Source organism: Salmo salar, chromosome 21, assembly GCF_965601325.2.
Source record: "Salmo salar chromosome 21, fSalSal1, whole genome shotgun sequence".
NCBI classification, from domain to species: domain Eukaryota; kingdom Metazoa; phylum Chordata; class Actinopteri; order Salmoniformes; family Salmonidae; genus Salmo; species Salmo salar.
Window position 1 is genome coordinate 17,004,783 of NC_138311.1, and position 16,418 is coordinate 17,021,200.

The 16,418-nt window shown below is 42.9% G+C and overlaps 2 protein-coding genes across 2 annotated transcripts; both read left to right on the plus strand.

Moving 5' to 3' along the window:
* Window positions 1-1,788: 1,788 nt before the first annotated feature.
* Window positions 1,789-6,956, plus strand: dhrs9 (dehydrogenase/reductase (SDR family) member 9). Its single transcript, XM_014164085.3, has 5 exons — window positions 1,789-2,047; window positions 3,332-3,646; window positions 5,684-5,942; window positions 6,131-6,294; window positions 6,504-6,956. Exons 2-5 carry the CDS (start codon window positions 3,334-3,336, stop codon window positions 6,725-6,727), a joined length of 960 nt encoding a protein of 319 aa, XP_014019560.2. The 5' UTR covers window positions 1,789-2,047; window positions 3,332-3,333; the 3' UTR covers window positions 6,728-6,956.
* A 249-nt stretch (window positions 6,957-7,205) lies between these two features.
* Window positions 7,206-11,114, plus strand: rdh1 (retinol dehydrogenase 1). Its single transcript, XM_014164084.3, has 6 exons — window positions 7,206-7,583; window positions 8,781-8,828; window positions 8,943-9,273; window positions 10,026-10,284; window positions 10,472-10,635; window positions 10,743-11,114. The coding sequence occupies exons 1-6, from the start codon at window positions 7,581-7,583 to the stop codon at window positions 10,997-10,999; spliced, it is 1,062 nt and encodes a 353-aa protein (XP_014019559.2). The 5' UTR covers window positions 7,206-7,580; the 3' UTR covers window positions 11,000-11,114.
* Window positions 11,115-16,418: the final 5,304 nt, after the last annotated feature.

Below are 16,418 nucleotides of genomic sequence, written 5' to 3' on the forward strand. Positions count from 1 at the left end.
GTCTTAAAAGGTATTAGAAAAACATCAAAACACAATAATGTTGAAGTAAATACCCCTGCCAACTAATATCAACACTTATATTCAGTTTTGGGGGAATTTTCTGCTTTGTGTTAGTTTAAGAAACATTGCCTTGTGAGTTGAAATTCTGTTACCAAAAACTCACCAATCTTTTAGATATTTTCTCATTTCTCTCCCTCATGAGGATGGAGGAAAATGAAAGTTCACAGAAGTAACAAGTAAACGGAGACCTATCAATTAGTTATAGTGTTTTACTGATGTCAATTCTGAATGATTAAGTGATGAAAACTCAAAATTCCAGTAACGGAATTAGCAAAAAATCGGTAACGGAATTTCTTCAATTGAATCGGCTACAATGGGAAATCATAGTAGTCACAAACTACAGTTGGGTTCACAAGTTCGGACAGTACAGTAGAGTACAGTACTGTAAAGACAAATAGAATTCAGTACAGGACACAGTAGACCACACTAGAGTTGAGAACACTACAATGTACTGTATTATGCTGAACTATACTGTTCTGAACTACAGTACCAGTCAAAAGTTTGGACACACCTACTCATTCAAGAGTTTTTCTTTATTTTTACTGGTCTCTACATTGTAGAATAATAAGGAAGACATCAAAACTATGAAATGACACATATGGAACCATGTAGTAACCAATTTTCTTTTAAACAAAGATTCTTCAAAGTAGCCACCCTTTGCCTCGATGACAGCTTTGCACACTCTTTGAGATTTTTTCAAAGTCACTGTGTCGTCATAGCTGACACCCCATTCTTTCTGCAGACATCTTTGAATCTTAATTCGGAGTAGATTTTTAAGTGTTTTTGGAAAACATGGACATAAAAAAACTGAAGAAGATTTTACCGGAATTATGTTACCACATTTTTATCTAGGGTACAGTAAATGTGTTTTTGTCACATGTTCAGTGAAAAATTGTTAAAACTAGTCCTTGTGCATAGAGTTATATGGTTTGTTAAACTTTGAAATCAATGGTTTTTGTTTGGCATTCATTTTAAGTGTCAGCGCAATTCCGTTACCATGGAATTGCCCATGTGTCAATGGTTGAATGACGCAGGATATGCCATAGGGGTTGGTGATAAGGCCAGGACTAGGCTAAGGGGTGATTTTTTGATTCTAATATTAAAATTGAGAAGATCGCTTTGAATCGAAACATTGTCAATAAAGGTAGTAATTTGGAGCATATTCAGTTAATGGGCCTTTTTGTTCTTTTCAAGTATATACTTCATTAGCCCAACAACTACGTTTTTAAGGATGTGCCTATGACCACAAACCTTTCAACAGGCAAGAGTACACTCATAATTTCTTTGTTATAAATGATCCTAATATCTGACCAGACTCAGGTCTTTACAACAGTCTGAATGGTTTGAGGTCAATGCCCGCGATGGCAGCTGTCAGGATAGACAGGAATTTGTATTGCTTTAGGGCCGGTTATTAATGACCATCATCATATCAAGTGGGAGCTTGAGAGGGTTTGTTTGAGATGGCCTGTAATAAAAACAGGACTGGTCATTGTGAGTCATTCCACTGGCTGTCTCACAATGTAGCTAGAGTGACGACCCTGAATGAATAAGGGTAGTGATGCAAGATAGATCTATGATAATCATAGGCTATCATTATAGACAGATACCATCATGAAAACATCCTATACCAGCATACCCACCACACCTGAATGGTAGGCCAGTAGGCTTGGTGCAGTAGGTGATCATTTCAACACTATCATGTTTACACTTCATTAGTGTTTACATATATATTTCACTCATCCACATAAATAGGTTGCAAATCGAACATTTGAAATTTACGACTGGTTTTCAGCTGTGGTTGAAGTGTAGTTATAGCTTTTATAACGTCCAGCAGATGGAGTACGTTGACCGTCCATAAAAATGTGTTAAATAAAGTTTCTTCACACACCGGAAGGTAAGGAACACAGAGAAAATAAAAAGTATTTTAGGACAAGGAATACAGCCACTCAAGAAGCGTACTTAGGGGAGTGCAATTCTGTCGCCTGGGGTAAGTTTCCAGTGTTTCTTTGCCATGTCTGAGAAAGGATATTTATCAAGCAGTTCAGTTTTTGATGAACATTAAATGTTAAAGGACAAACATTAGTCGAGCTGATAAAGTTGCAGTTCGTTGAACAAGTGATTCATGTTTATCCTCTTTCAAAGAACGGGTTAACTTCCTTGACGTGGTTATTGAAAGATGTGATGAAATATAACGAGGTGATTTTTAGTTCTTGGCGTCTGAATCTGATTGATGTTCAGATTTTATGCGTAGGTGTCTGAGGTCATTGCTGTCATGTGAGGCGCAAAGTTGTATGTATGTATGTATGTATGTATGTATGTAGTAGGAGCTAGTAATGTAGATCCGAATAATTTTTGCTCAATAGAAACTAGGCATAATCTATCAGATAACCTATAGTGGTCAGAGATCATTCATGGTTAAAATGGTAAACAGGAGATCTTATCATTCTTTTAGATATTATGTAGACAGTTTATGGTTTTGTTGATCCGGGGAATAGGGCAGGCTAATCAGTTTGGAGGTATAATACTTTATAATAATGCATCATCTTTTGTAGCCAAGTTGATTTAGCCATCAAGTTTCCTCTAATTCCATGCCTCACTTTATGTTCAAATGGCCATGTCATCAGACTGTCTACTATATATTTCACTTGGAAATATTCTGTAGTTACTGTAAGCAAATTGACCTTTGTCCTCCTGGGCTAATTCTTGTTTTTTTCCAAGCACTACACAGCTGATTCAAATTATCAAACCATCATCAAGCTTTAATGATTTGAATCAGGTGTGTAGTGCAAAGACAAAAAACAAAATTGTCACCCGTTTGGGTCCCAGGGAACAGGATTAAGAAGCACAGCTCTAGCTGTAGGACAGTCACTAAGCAGAACTTTCAGTTGCACACCAGAGAAATGTAAATAGCCCTTGAATACTTTAACAAACGTCGTAGTGCAAACAGCACAGCAGATATGATATGAATTTCCTTCTAAAATCCAATTAAAATGGATGGAAATATACTTTTTTTCACCATAGCTCTTGGCCTACTATCTGTAAACTACTAATTTGTCAATGGTTTGCAAAATAGTATCCTACAAGATTCTGCTGTTTTCCCCATAGGACTGATTGCATTGATTTTTCTACTAGTTTGTGCTCCTCAGTGAAATGGAACGTAATATGATATGCCCCCAATGAACCTTCAATTACATATCTTTGAAAATAGAAAATGTATATTTTTAATATGATCAAATATTATGTTTATCTGAATGAACCTCTTTCCTCTCAGAAATGTTCCTGTACATTATTGGACTGGTGGCTTTTTGGTTTGTGTTCCGCTGGTACAGGGAACTCGCAAGAGTACCCAATAAAGGAGAGAAATATGTCTACATCACTGGCTGTGACTCTGGGTTCGGGAACCTTCTGGCCAGACATCTGGACAAGCTGGGCTTCTGTGTGATCGCAGCCTGCTACACTGAGAAGGGGGAGGATGAGCTGAAGAAGGTCTCTTCTGAACGATTGAACACAGTCCACCTGGATGTCATCAGCACTGACAGTGTCAACAAAGCAACAGCGTTCATCAAAACCTTGGTTGGGGAGAAGGGTGTGTGTCTTTGAAGTACAATTTAGCCAAATGCAACATTTTTTGGTCTACTCAATGATTATATTACTATGAGTCAGATTCAACTGTTGCTATGGAATTTCCAACCACAAACTTCTTAAAGGTCCAATGCAGCTGTTATTATCTCGATATCAAATACTTTCTGGGTAAGAATTAAGTACCTTACTCTGATTTCTTTTTAAATTCAAATAGTCAAAAAGAAACAACTTGCTTCTTAGCAAAGAACAATTTCTCAAGCAAGATTTTTGCTAGGACTGTCTGGGAGTGGTCTGAGTGGGGAGAACTGAAAACTAGCTGTTATTGGTAGACTGGTTTGGATGTCACCAGACAGGCCGACAACGCCATCCCACTAAAACAGTATGAAATTACATGCAATCTTTTCAAACAGCTCTTACACTAAAAGGGCATTATCATAATGTTCACAATTTCACATTCAAACCTCATAGTGTGGAAATATATACAGTTGAAGTCAGAAGTTTACATACACCTTAGCCAAATACATTCAAACTCAGTTTTTCACAATTCCTGACATTTAGTCCTAGTAAAAATTCCCTGTCTTAGGTCAGTTAGGATCACCACTTTTATTTTATGAATGTGAAATGTCAGAATAATAGTAGAGAATGATTTATTTATTTATTTCAGCTTTTATTTCTTTCATCACATTCCCAGTGGGTTAGAAGTTTACATACACTCAATTAGTATTCGGTAGCATTGCCTTTAAATTGTTTAACTTGGGTCAAATGTTTCGGGTAGCCTTCCACAAGCTTCCCACAATAAGTTGGGTGAATTTTGGCCCATTCCTCCTGACAGAGCTCGTGTAACAGAGTCAGGTTTGTAGGCCTCCTTGCTCGCACACGCTTTTTCAGTTCTGCACACACATTTTCTATAGGATTGAGGTCAGGGCTTTGTGATGACCACTCCAATCCCTTGACTTTGTTTTCCTTAGGCTATTTTTCCACATCTTTGGAAGTATGCTTGGGGTCATTGTGCATTTAGAAGACCCATTTGCGACCGAGCTTTAAAATCCTGACTGATGTCTTGAGATGTTGCTTCAATATATCCACATCATTTTAATTCCTCATGATGCCATCTATTTTGTGAAGTGCACCAGTCCCTCCTGCAGCAAAGCACCCCCACAACATGATGCTGCCACCCCTGTGCTTCATGGTTGGGATGGTGTTCTTCGGCTTGCAAGCTTCCCCCTTTTTCCTCCAAACATAACGATGGTCATTATGGCCAAACAGTTCTATTTTGTTTCATCAGACCAGAGAACATTTCTCCAAAAAGTATGATCTTTGTCCCCATGTGCAGTTGCAAACCATAGTCTGGCTTTTTTATGGTGGTTTGGAGCAGTGGCTTATTCCTTGCTGAGCGGCCTTTCAGGTTATGTCGATATAGGACTCATTTTACTGTGGATATAGATACTTTTGTACCTGTTTCCTCCAGCATCTTCACAAAGTCCTTTGCTGTTGTTCTGGGATTGATTTGCACTTTTCACACCAAAGTACATTCATCTCTAGGAGACAGAACGCGTCTCCTTCCTGAGCGGTATGTTGACTGCGTGGTCCCATGGTGTTTATACTTGCGTTCTATTGTTTGTACAGATGAATGTGGTACCTTCAGGCGTTTGGAAATTGCTCCTAAGGATGAACCAGACTTGTGGAGGTCTACAATTTTTTTTCTGAAGTCTTGGCTGATTTCTTTTCATTTTCCAAGAAATGTGTGAAGTGGTTGAAAAACTCGTTTTAATGACTCCAACCTAAGTGTATGTAAACCTCTGACTTCAACTGTACATATAAAACACAGGAAAATCTGTTTTTTGACTGCACTGGGCCTTTTAAGTTAACCTTTCTCACTGTAAGATACCTCACTCCCACATGTGACAACTGGCATGTCAGCACTTGTTGACATTTGTAGGCATGGAATGTTTTCCTCCGTCCTTCATTGTGACTACAGCCTGTGTCCTGCTGTGGGTGTGATTTGTTTGTACTATATGGTCTGCCTTAATGTTTTTTTCAGGTCTGTGGGCTGTGGTGAACAATGCTGGAGTTTCTGTACCATCAGGCCCCTGTGACTGGATGACCGTCGACGACTACAAGTCCATGTTGGATGTTAACCTTATTGGAGTTATTGGTGTGACTCTAAGTGTCCTGCCCCTCATCAAGAAGGCCAGGGGCAGGGTGGTGAATGTGGCCAGCGTGTTTGGGAGGATAAGCGCCTTTGGGGGTCCCTACTGTGTGTCAAAATATGGAGTGGAGGCTTTCAATGACAGTCTACGGTGCGAGGCCTGGCTTTTTGTCTAAGAATATACTGTATCACGTTTATTTGAATGAGTTAGAGAATTGTAGCAAAACTGAATAGTGATGCTCAAAGCATTATTCTCTATGGCTCTGACTTTATATGGATACTGTATTGCAGACATGTTTTAATGTTTGTTGTGGCACCTTTTTTGTTTTTGAATTCCAGGATGAACATGTCAGCATTTGGAGTTAAAGTCCTGTGTCTTGAACCAGGATTTTTCAAAACAAGTGTGACTGATCTAAATCTCCTGAGAAAAAATGTGAAGACATTGTGGGACAATCTGTCTGAAGAAGTCAAGGATCAATATGGGCATGATTACCCAGAGAGAGGTACTTTCTTTAAACCAACAAATATACACATGAACCTGTGCATGCTGCTGTAGTAGGATTGACGCAAATAGGTTTATCAAAACCTGTGTGACAGAATGACAAGCACTCCAAGAACAGGCTGACAGGGATTGCCCAGGGCAAATGAACTGGGCAAGTTAAGCCTGCCTTTGACTTCAGCTTGTTAATGGAGGTAATACCTTTTCTTCCAGCAAATGTGACATTGGAGAAGAATGTTGCAACGTTGCTGGATGGGGACCTGATGAAGGTTGTGAGCTGCATGGAGCACGCCATCTCTGCTCTCCACCCTCGGACACGCTACTCACCTGGCTGGGATGCCAAGTTCTTATGGTTGCCAATGTCCTACCTGCCAACTTGGATCGCTGACAAAATGCTCTTAAAAGATATGGCCAAACCAACAGGATCTATTCGTTAATGTTAATGGTTGTCTGACCAAAAGTAAGAACAAGTCTTTATTTACACCCACGAGACAGCAAAATAAATGGCATACATTTTTTCCGATGAGAAAAAAGTATAGCATTTGATTCAACCAATGAATGTTGATTTTTCAAACTTAAACAGAGTTGGGATTTGTATTTTGTCTAATTGCATTTTGTATTTGTACGGTGTTTCACTGGTCTGATAATAAAACTGAATGGAAAGAGTTTGTGGGTTTAAATGAAGATGTTTTCATTGTGTCCACTTGATACATACAGTAAATGATATTCTGTCCTCTAGACCATAAATCCAAACTCTAGTCTAGATCTACTTGGGCTGGGTTTTTGTATAAGCACTTTGTGACATCTGCTGATGTAAAAAGTACTTTATAAATACATTTTGATGAGCTTATAGCTACCTAATCTCAATGAAGGATACAACCAATAGTTGTTGTTTCCCAGGTTACTAAGGGGAGATGGCTGCTGCTGGCTCCCTTCTCATTCATTGGTCTTGAACAATGTCACACTTACACTGCTCTGCTCAATGATACTGTATGACTTTGCAGAATGCAGTGCACCTTCAAAAGAAAAACATGAGTGGCCTAGCCCTAGTGGCAATCAGGTGAAAGAGGATGCATTTACCAGGACTTTTATGGTCATGTAAACCATTGAAGGTCAATGGGACATATTACACAATCAAGCAGCACAGACCTTTGACACGGCTCCTATTCTGTAGCCCCTCATAAGTCATTTTATAGTAGCCACTGGGAAGCACGTTGGTTGGACTGAGGAACAAACTCCATTCTGCTTTTTTATATACTGGATGAGAAAATACCAAACTTGCAAGTAGCCATGGTAGGTCCAATTGTATGAATTCACATTACAGAAGATGTTGTATAGGATGCAAAATGTCCCTAAATTCCTGGATTTTTCAGAAATCCTAGAATTTGGGGAAGCTAACAAGAACATTGTAACCCTAATCCCATGCAAGTGTAAGCAGTAATAATGTTCCACCCTTTTAATGCTCAATTGTGAACAAATTGAATTCAACACAACATACTTATTGCATTTGTGAATATAGGTATATATATAATTGTGTGGCTATATATTATACATTTTTACATAAACATAACACTGCCAGAAATAAGTTACCTTTAACCTTGTTGACAACAGTGTGTGGACTTGTACATTATTTACTTTACAACAGTGTTTATGTACACATTTAGGAGAGACCAAGATGCCATCTGGTGGTTAGATAAACACTGTTACAGTTGTTTGCCATTAAACTACTATGACAGAATAGTGTCATGATGAGAAAACAAAATAGGCCAAGCCTGCTGTATGGCTTACAGCAGATTCTTCCTATCAAAAACAAAAGCTTCCTGTGCAACAAATTCCTAATCAAATGTTTACTCTCATTGGATATACCTGTGACTTGCTACCATTAATTCCAACTGCGGAATAAGAAATAACTATTGAAAAAAGGTTGTAGAATTTAGAAGATTTGTAGAATTTTCTATTCAGCCAAGTTCTCTCAAACCAGAAATACGCTTTCAGGTATTATCTTTCAACCTGCCAGACATGTATACTGTGTCAAATGAAAAGCTGTGAGCTGCTTGCAGCCAAGTTTGCTTATGACCAGGTGATTGCTGCGATTATGACAAACCAGTAATATAATCCTTCAGGTGTGTACCAGTTCTGTAAGCAAGATAGACAAGGAGTATGGCGATGGAGGACACAGACAAACAACTGCATATGAAAAGAAACGGAACAATTATATTGTAGGCCTACTCCAAATACTAAGCTATTGTCTTATTCATTTGAAAACTCATGATTTAATATGGTTCTTTAGAGCCTATTCCACTTCATCAATATAGTTATGCTGTTTTTATTATACTGGCAAACATGTCAACTTTTCAAATGAATGAGTAATTAGAATACTAATGGATGAAGACTCAGCTTTCTCTGATGTAAGTGTTTTGAAGAAAAGACAAGCTAATAATATGTTATTGAAAAGGTACCATCATATAACTGAAATGTGACTCCCTACAGGTATTTCCTCTGGTGTCTGAAGAGAATATTCTATTAGATTTTTTTCAGGTGAGATTGATACAGTTCCTTATCTTTTAGAACTTCATAACATGACTTTCTTTATTACATCGCTTGTTGATTATGCAAGAAATAATGTTGTTATTTCATGTGCGTCTGTTTTAGGCAATCCTATCACACTTGGCTCTATCCTGCGTACTAATTTCAGTTACGGCCATAGCCATCGCCTGGTTTATTAGAGATTCTATCAAAGTTGAAGATTTTGACAAGAAACATGTCTTTATCACGGGCTGTGATAGCGGATTTGGAAATTTGGTGGCAAGGCAGCTTGACCAAAAGGGGTTTCATGTAATAGGCGCATGTCTCACGGAGAAAGGTGAATCGGAATTGAAGGCTGCGGCCTCTCCCAGACTGAAGACAGTTCTGTTCAATGTTACCGACAGTCGGAGCATCGAGAGTGCGGTGGAGTTTGTGCGCGCTGAGGTTGGAGAGCGAGGTAAGTGAGGAAGGCAGCAGGGGGTAGATAGGGTGCTAGTCAGAGTCAAGCACCGGGCGAGATAAAAATGAGATGGGGGTGCTTGACTAACCGAAACTGACCCATACATCTGCATATTTTCAAACCGCTATCACCTTGAGAGCTGCTGAGGAAACATCTAGAAAACCTACCGTAACATTACCTAGACGCAGTGATGACAACATTGACAAACTTTTGTTAGTCACCAGCCAAGTTTACTCTGAATCACATAAATGGTCTATGTGATTTGAATTAGATGCCACATTGGAATATTCTTGCTTTAAACACTAAAACATATTGATGTATGGCTATCCATAAGCTTTGAAATATTACTACTGCACTTACTGTAGCCCAACCCCTTTAGAATTAAATATTTGGTGGAAGATCAACAATCATGCCATGCATCCTTTACCTCTTTCCACAAGCAGATTAGTGAATGGAATATTTAAGACAGCTTTGCTTCACATATCCAGTCCTGGTTAAAGATGAATTAATTACCTTTTGACATTCCCAGAATTCAACTAGCTATTGATAGGACACATATTGCACTAGGGGGCATCACTCTAGGATTACATGTAGTAGAAAATAGTGTGTGTTACTAGTTACTCTACAGGACAGTTGCAGTGTATCTCTTTCTACCCACATTTCTCATCATACAAGAGTACTCTAATACTTGATAATGCTGTATCACATGTCGTTATTGTAGGAAATCTCCTTCCCTCTCTGTATCACAGGTCTCTGGGGGCTGATCAACAATGCTGGGAGGTCCACACCTATAGGCCCCACTGAATGGATGCAATTGGAGGACTTCAAGAAAGTTCTAGATGTGAATTTAATAGGTCTGATTGACGTGACCCTGAAGTTCCTCCCGCTCTTAAAGAAGGCTCAAGGAAGGGTGGTCAATGTTGCCAGTATCCTGGGGAGGCTTGCCCTCAACGGAGGAGGCTACTGCCTATCTAAGTATGGTGTGGAGGCCTTCTCTGACAGCCTTAGGTACTGTGGCATTGTTTTACAATATAATAAACTCAGTAAACTAGGGATTGATTTCCAAGCATTTTATTATGGAACTGGAGCTGTGCAACGCTGTGCAGGGTAGATTCGCACCACAGAGTTATTCATAGATTTAAGCATCTTAGTGTATTAGCTAGATAACAGCTAAGCTGCTTGCTCTTATGTTCAGGCGGGATATGCAGCATTTCGGTGTAAAAGTGAGTATCATTGAGCCTGGTTTCTTCAAGACGGGTGTGACCAGGCTGGACCTCATTGAAGCAGACCTGCAGAGACTGTGGAACCGTCTCCCTGAGGAGGTCAAGCACTCATATGGACCCAAATTCTTTGACGAATGTGAGTAAATACTGTGTACTGTATGTTTTTAAAATTGTTGAGTCATGTCATTACAATGCTGAAACATTCATGTCTGATTCTCATCCATTTCCTGTGGTCTATTACAGATGTAAAAGCTCAGGATTTCTCCATGGGTCTCCTGTGCAGTTCAGACATCTCCAAAGTGACCAGTTGCATGCAGCATGCCCTTACAGCCCGCCACCCACGGACCCGCTACTCACCTGGTTGGGATGCTAAGCTCATCTGGATCCCCCTGTCCTACCTCCCTGCATTCATAGCAGACTTCACAGTCGCTGTTCTACTTCCTGTCCCCAAAGATGACAGAAAGAGCCATGCAAACCAAGTGGGTGTGGCAAACACGTGAGCCACTGGACTCTTTCCTTTATCGATCACATCTATGATACGTTTTAGATTGATTTATATTCATTATTTGCGTTTCAAAGATGTTGATACTACACTGAATAAAAATATAAATGCAACATGTAAGGTGTTGGTCCCATGTTTCATGAGCTGAAAAAAATCCACAACATTTTCCATACGCACAAAAGCTTATTTCTCAATTTTTTGTGCGCAAATTTGTTTACATCCCTGTTAGTGAGCACTTCTCCATTGCCAAGATAATCCATCTACCTGACAGGTGTGGTATATCAAGAAGCTTATTAAACAGCATGATCATTACACAGTGGCACCTTGTGCTGGGGACAATAAAAGGCTGAGGAGTATTTCTGCCAATAATAAAGCCATTTTGTGGGGAAAAATACATTTTAATTGGCTGGTCCTGGCTCCCCAGTGTGTGAGCCTGGCTGCTAAATGGGTGGGCCTATGCCCTCCAAGGCCCACCCATCGCTGCACCCCTGCCCAGTCATATGAAATCCAAAGATTAGAGCCAAGTGAATTTATTTAAATTGACTGATTTCATTATACACTATAGATATACACAAGTATGTGGACACCCCTTCAAATTAGTCGATTTGGCTATTTCAGCCATACCCGTTGCTGACAGGTGTATAAAATCAAGCACACAGCAATGCAATCTCCATAGACAAACATTGGCAGTAGAATGGCCTTACTGAAGAGCTCAGTGACCTTCAACATGGCACCATCATAGGATGACACCTTTCCAACAAGTCAATTCATAAAATTTCTGCCCTGCTAGAGCTGCCCCAGTCAACTGTAAGTGCTGTTATTGTGAAGTGGAAATGTCTAGGAGCAACATCGGCTCAGCCGCAAAGTTGTAGGCCACACAAGCTCACAGAACAGAACATTGCCTCTAGAAGCAACATCAGCACAAGAACTGTTCATCGGGAGCTCTTTGAAATGTGTTTCCTTGGCCGAGCAGCCGCACACAAGCCTAAGATCACCATGCGCAATGACAAGCACCGGCTGGAGTGGTGTAAAGCTTGCCGCCATTGGGCTCTGGAGCAGTGGAAACGAGTTCTCTGGAGTGATGAATCACGCTTCACCATCTGGCATTCAGACGGACGAATCTGGGTTTGGCGGATGCCAGGAGAACGCTACCTGCCCCAATGCATAGTGCCAACTGTAAAGTTTGGTGGAGCAGGAATAATGTTCTGGGGCTGTTTTTCATGGTTCTGGCTAGGCCTCTTAGTTCCAGTGAAGGGAAATCTTAACGCTACACCATACTTTCACAAGTGTAGAGAGGAGTAGGCAGTCGCAGGTTTAGAACTACTGAGTTTATTAAAGCACTACACACACACACACACACACACACACACACACACACACACACACACACACACACACACACACACACACACACACACACACACACACACACACACACACACACAACCGTTCAAAGGTTTGGGGTCACTTAAAAATGTCCTTGTTTTTGAAAGAAAAGCACATTTTTTGTACATTAAAATAACATCAAATTGATCAGACATACAGTGTAGACATTGTTAATGTTGTAAATTACTATTGTAGCTGGAAACGCCTGATTTTTTTATGGATTATCTACATAGGCGTATAGAGGACCATTATTAGCAACCATCACTCCTGTGTTCCAGTGGCACTTTGTGTTAGCTTATCCAAGTTTATAATTTTAAAAGGCTAATTGATCATTAGAAAACCCTTTTGAAATTATGTTAGCACAGCTGAAATCTGTTGTTCTGATTAAATAAGTTATAAAACTGGCCTTCTTTAGATTAGTTGAATATCTGGAGCATCAGCATTTGTGGGTTTGATTACAGGCTCAAAATGGCCAGAAACAAAAACCTTCTGAAACTCTTCAGTCTGTTCGTGTTCTGAGAAATTAAGGCGAGAAATTGCCAATAAACTGAAGATTTCGTACAACGTAGTGTACTACTCCCTTCACAGAACAGCGCAAACTAGCTCTAACCAGAATAGAAAGAGGAGTGGGAGGCCCCGGTGCACAACTGAGCAAGAGGACAAGTTCATTAGAGTGTCTTGTTTGAGAAACAGACGCCTCAAAAGTCCTCAACTGGCAGCTTCATTAAATAGTACACGCAAAACACCAGTCTCAACGTCAACAGTGAAGAGGTGACTCCGGGATGCTGGCCTTCTAGGCAGTGTTGCTCTGTCCAGGGTCTGTGTTCTTTTGCCCATCTTAATCTTTTCTTTTTATTGGCCAGTCTAAGATATGGCTTTTTCTTTGCAACTCTGCCTAGAAGGCCAGCATCCCAAAGTTGCCTCTTCACTGTTGACATTGAGACTGGTGTTTTGTGGGCACTGCGGTGACAATCGGCCTGTGCTTTCCACCAGAGGACGACGCATTAGGGACGGGTGTGTGCTGTGTTCCATACCTCCTCAGCATGCCGGAACCAATCGTCCACCACAGGAGCCTTGATCCGACTCCGGTGCCAGGGTGCCAGGGCCGGCTCATAGCCTAGAACACACTAAAAGAGTGTGAGGTTAGTGGAGGAGTGATGGAGGGAGTTTTGTGCGTATTCTTCCCAAGGCAGAAACGCAGCCCACTCCCCCGTCCGGTCCTGACAGTACCTACGAAAGTACCTACCCAGTTCCTGATTTACCCTTTCCACCTGCCCATTTGATTGGGGACGGTACCCGGAGGTAATGCTGACCGTGACCCCCAGTCGTTCCATGAAGGCCTTCCAAACAGGGGAGGTGAACTGAGGGCCACGGTCAGACATCATGTCCTCTGGGATCCCGTAGTGCCAGAAGGCGTGAGAGAAGAGAGCCTCCGCGGTCTGCATGGCCGTAGTGAGACCAGGCAGAGGAATCAAATGACAGGCTTTGGAAAACTGGTCCACAACGACCAGGGTGGTGGTGTGCCCCTCCATGGGGGGAAGGTTTGTGACAAAGTCCACGGAGAGATGGGACCAGGGTCATTGTGGAACCGGCAGTGGGTGGAGTTTGCCATAGGGGAGGTGTCTCGGTGTCTTGCTCTGTGTGCAAGTGGAGCAGGAAGAGACCTCCTGGGCCATGGTGGGCCATCAGTACAGAGACAGTCGATAGTACTGGCTATACCCGGGTGCCCCGACACAGGTCCTGTGTGTGCCCAGGCGAGGAGACGGTCCCACACATCAGAGGGCACGTAGGTACGCCCCTACGGGCAGTGGGCAGGTGAGGGCTCCTGTCGCAGGTCTCGACCGATGTCGTGTCCACATTCCACACGACAGAAGTCACAATGCGGAACAGGGAAATAATGGGTGTCACTTTCTCCCTCCGATCCCTTGTGACAACACATCGCCCTTGACGGTCTTAGATCCCGGCCGGTAGGAGAGGGTAAAGTCAAACCTGGCGAAGAATAGGGCCCACATGGCCTGACGCGGGTTCAGCCTCTTCGCTGCTTGAATATACTCTAGGTTCCGGTGGTCCATCCAAACAAGGAATGGTGTTGAGCACGCTCCAGCCAGTGCCGCCATGTTTTCAGCGCCTTCTTGACGGCCAGCAACTCATAATCCCCCACATTGTAATTCTGCTCCGCGGGAGACAGCTTCCGTGAGTAGAAGGCGCATGGATGGAGTTTAGGCAGCAATCCAGTCCGTTGGGAGAGAACAGCCCCTACTCCAACCTCAGAGGTGTCCACCTCCACGATGAAGGGCAGTGACGAGTCAGGATGAGCCAGAACAGGTACGTTCGTAAAACGTTCCTTGAGCGCACGGAAGTCTTCGTTGGCCTCCTCAGTCCATCGCAGCTGCCTAGGACCTCCCTTCAGGAGGTAGGCGAGAGTGGCCACCACTGTGCTGAAACCCCCAATGAAGCGCCTGAAATAGTTGGCAAAACCTAGAAAGCGCTGCACTGCCTTTATGTTGGATGGAACAGGCCACGACCGTACTGTACTGACCCTTTGCTCTTCCATCTCCACTCCCGCAGTGGATATGTGATAGCCCAGTAAGGAGACCACCTGCTGGAAGAAAAGTACAGGTGATGCCCTCTCAGCCTCTCCAAAATGGACCTGACATGAGAGACATGTTGCTCGCGTGTAGTGGAGTACACCAAGATGTTGTCTATGTACACCACTACACAGCAACCCAACATGTCTCTAAACACCTCGTTAATGAAGGATTGAAACACCGAGGGTGCATTTGTCAGGTCGTAGGGCATTACCCTGTATTCATAGTGCCGGTGCTGAAGGCGGTCTTCCATTCATCCCCCTCTCTGATACGCTCCAGGTTGTAGGCACTGCAGAAATCCAATTTGGTAAATTACTGAACACCGTGCATCTGTTCGATCACAGTGGGTATGAGAGGCAGGGGATAACTGAATTTAACAGTTGCCTTATTCAGTGTCTGGTAATCAATACAGGGGCGGAGACCTCTGTCCTTCTTCTTCATGAAAAAGAAGCTGGAGGAGGCCGGAGAGGTGGACGGACAGAGGAATCCTTGGGCCAGAGCCCCCTGGACATAGACCTCCATGGCTTCGGTCTGTGCATGCGAGAGAGGGTAAATTGGCCCCCGCAGGAGGGTAAAACCAGGTAGTAGGTCGATAGTGCAGACCCATGGGCGATGAGGGGGCAGGCACGTGGCATGAGTCTTCGAAGAAGCCACCTGTAGGTCCCAGGATTCCTCCAGGAAAAGGGACGTGGGTGGCCTGGTCCAGACTTTCCATGGAGGTGGCACAGATAGACATTTCCCCTGACACTCATGCGACCAACCCAACAACCTCCTCTTTGTCCACGATATCCTGATGTTATGCAACTGTAATCAGGGGAAACCTAAAACTATGGGGTGTGCAGGAGATTCTAAGATGAGGAAAGTGATGCGTTCATGGTGGTTTTGAGCAACTGTGGGAATCGTGGGAATGGGAATCGTGGTCTGGCACACCAGTCCTGTTCCTAATGGGGATGGTTGTCTAGGGCATGGACTGGGATAAGGAGTTGTAAAGGGACTAGAGGAATGCGTATTGATAAGGCCACTGACCGGTCTAGGAAATTGCCTGCAGAACCTGAGGCCAGTAGCGCAGGACTCAGTGGGGGGCCAGGATAGTCTAGGAAGGTGACAGGAAGGAGGACGGGCTGGGTGGACAGAGAGGAGCAAGGCACGTCCATGCCTTCCTGGGAAGGTACAGGAGCGCTCCTCGGCCTGACGCTTCCTCGCCTGGTTCTCCTTCTGGGACAGGTGTTCCAGGGGTGGTCTGACTCCCCGCAGTAGGAGTAGAGACCCTGTTGACGGCTGCGTTGACATGCCCACCTCCATGGGCTCAGCCTCGCTGGAGGTTCCTGGGAGAGACCCGAGCCCCGGGGATGTGCGACGATGGGCACGCAGGAAATTATCCAGGCAGATGGCCATGGCAATGAGCTGGTCCAGTGTGAGGTCCTCATCGAGACAGGCCAGCTC

What these genes read in the sequence shown, in the direction of transcription:
- dhrs9 (XM_014164085.3), top strand. Translation starts at nt 3,334, where the DNA reads ATGTTCCTGTACATTATTGGACTGGTGGCTTTTTGGTTTGTGTTCCGC. An exon ending in AACCTTGGTTGGGGAGAAGG is followed by an intron (nt 3,647 to 5,683) that starts GTGTGTGTCTTT and finishes TGTTTTTTTCAG; the next exon opens with GTCTGTGGGCTGTGGTGAAC. An exon ending in GCATGATTACCCAGAGAGAG is followed by an intron (nt 6,295 to 6,503) that starts GTACTTTCTTTA and finishes CTTTTCTTCCAG; the next exon opens with CAAATGTGACATTGGAGAAG.
- rdh1 (XM_014164084.3), top strand. An exon ending in TTCTATTAGATTTTTTTCAG is followed by an intron (nt 8,829 to 8,942) that starts GTGAGATTGATA and finishes CGTCTGTTTTAG; the next exon opens with GCAATCCTATCACACTTGGC. An exon ending in CGCTGAGGTTGGAGAGCGAG is followed by an intron (nt 9,274 to 10,025) that starts GTAAGTGAGGAA and finishes TCTGTATCACAG; the next exon opens with GTCTCTGGGGGCTGATCAAC.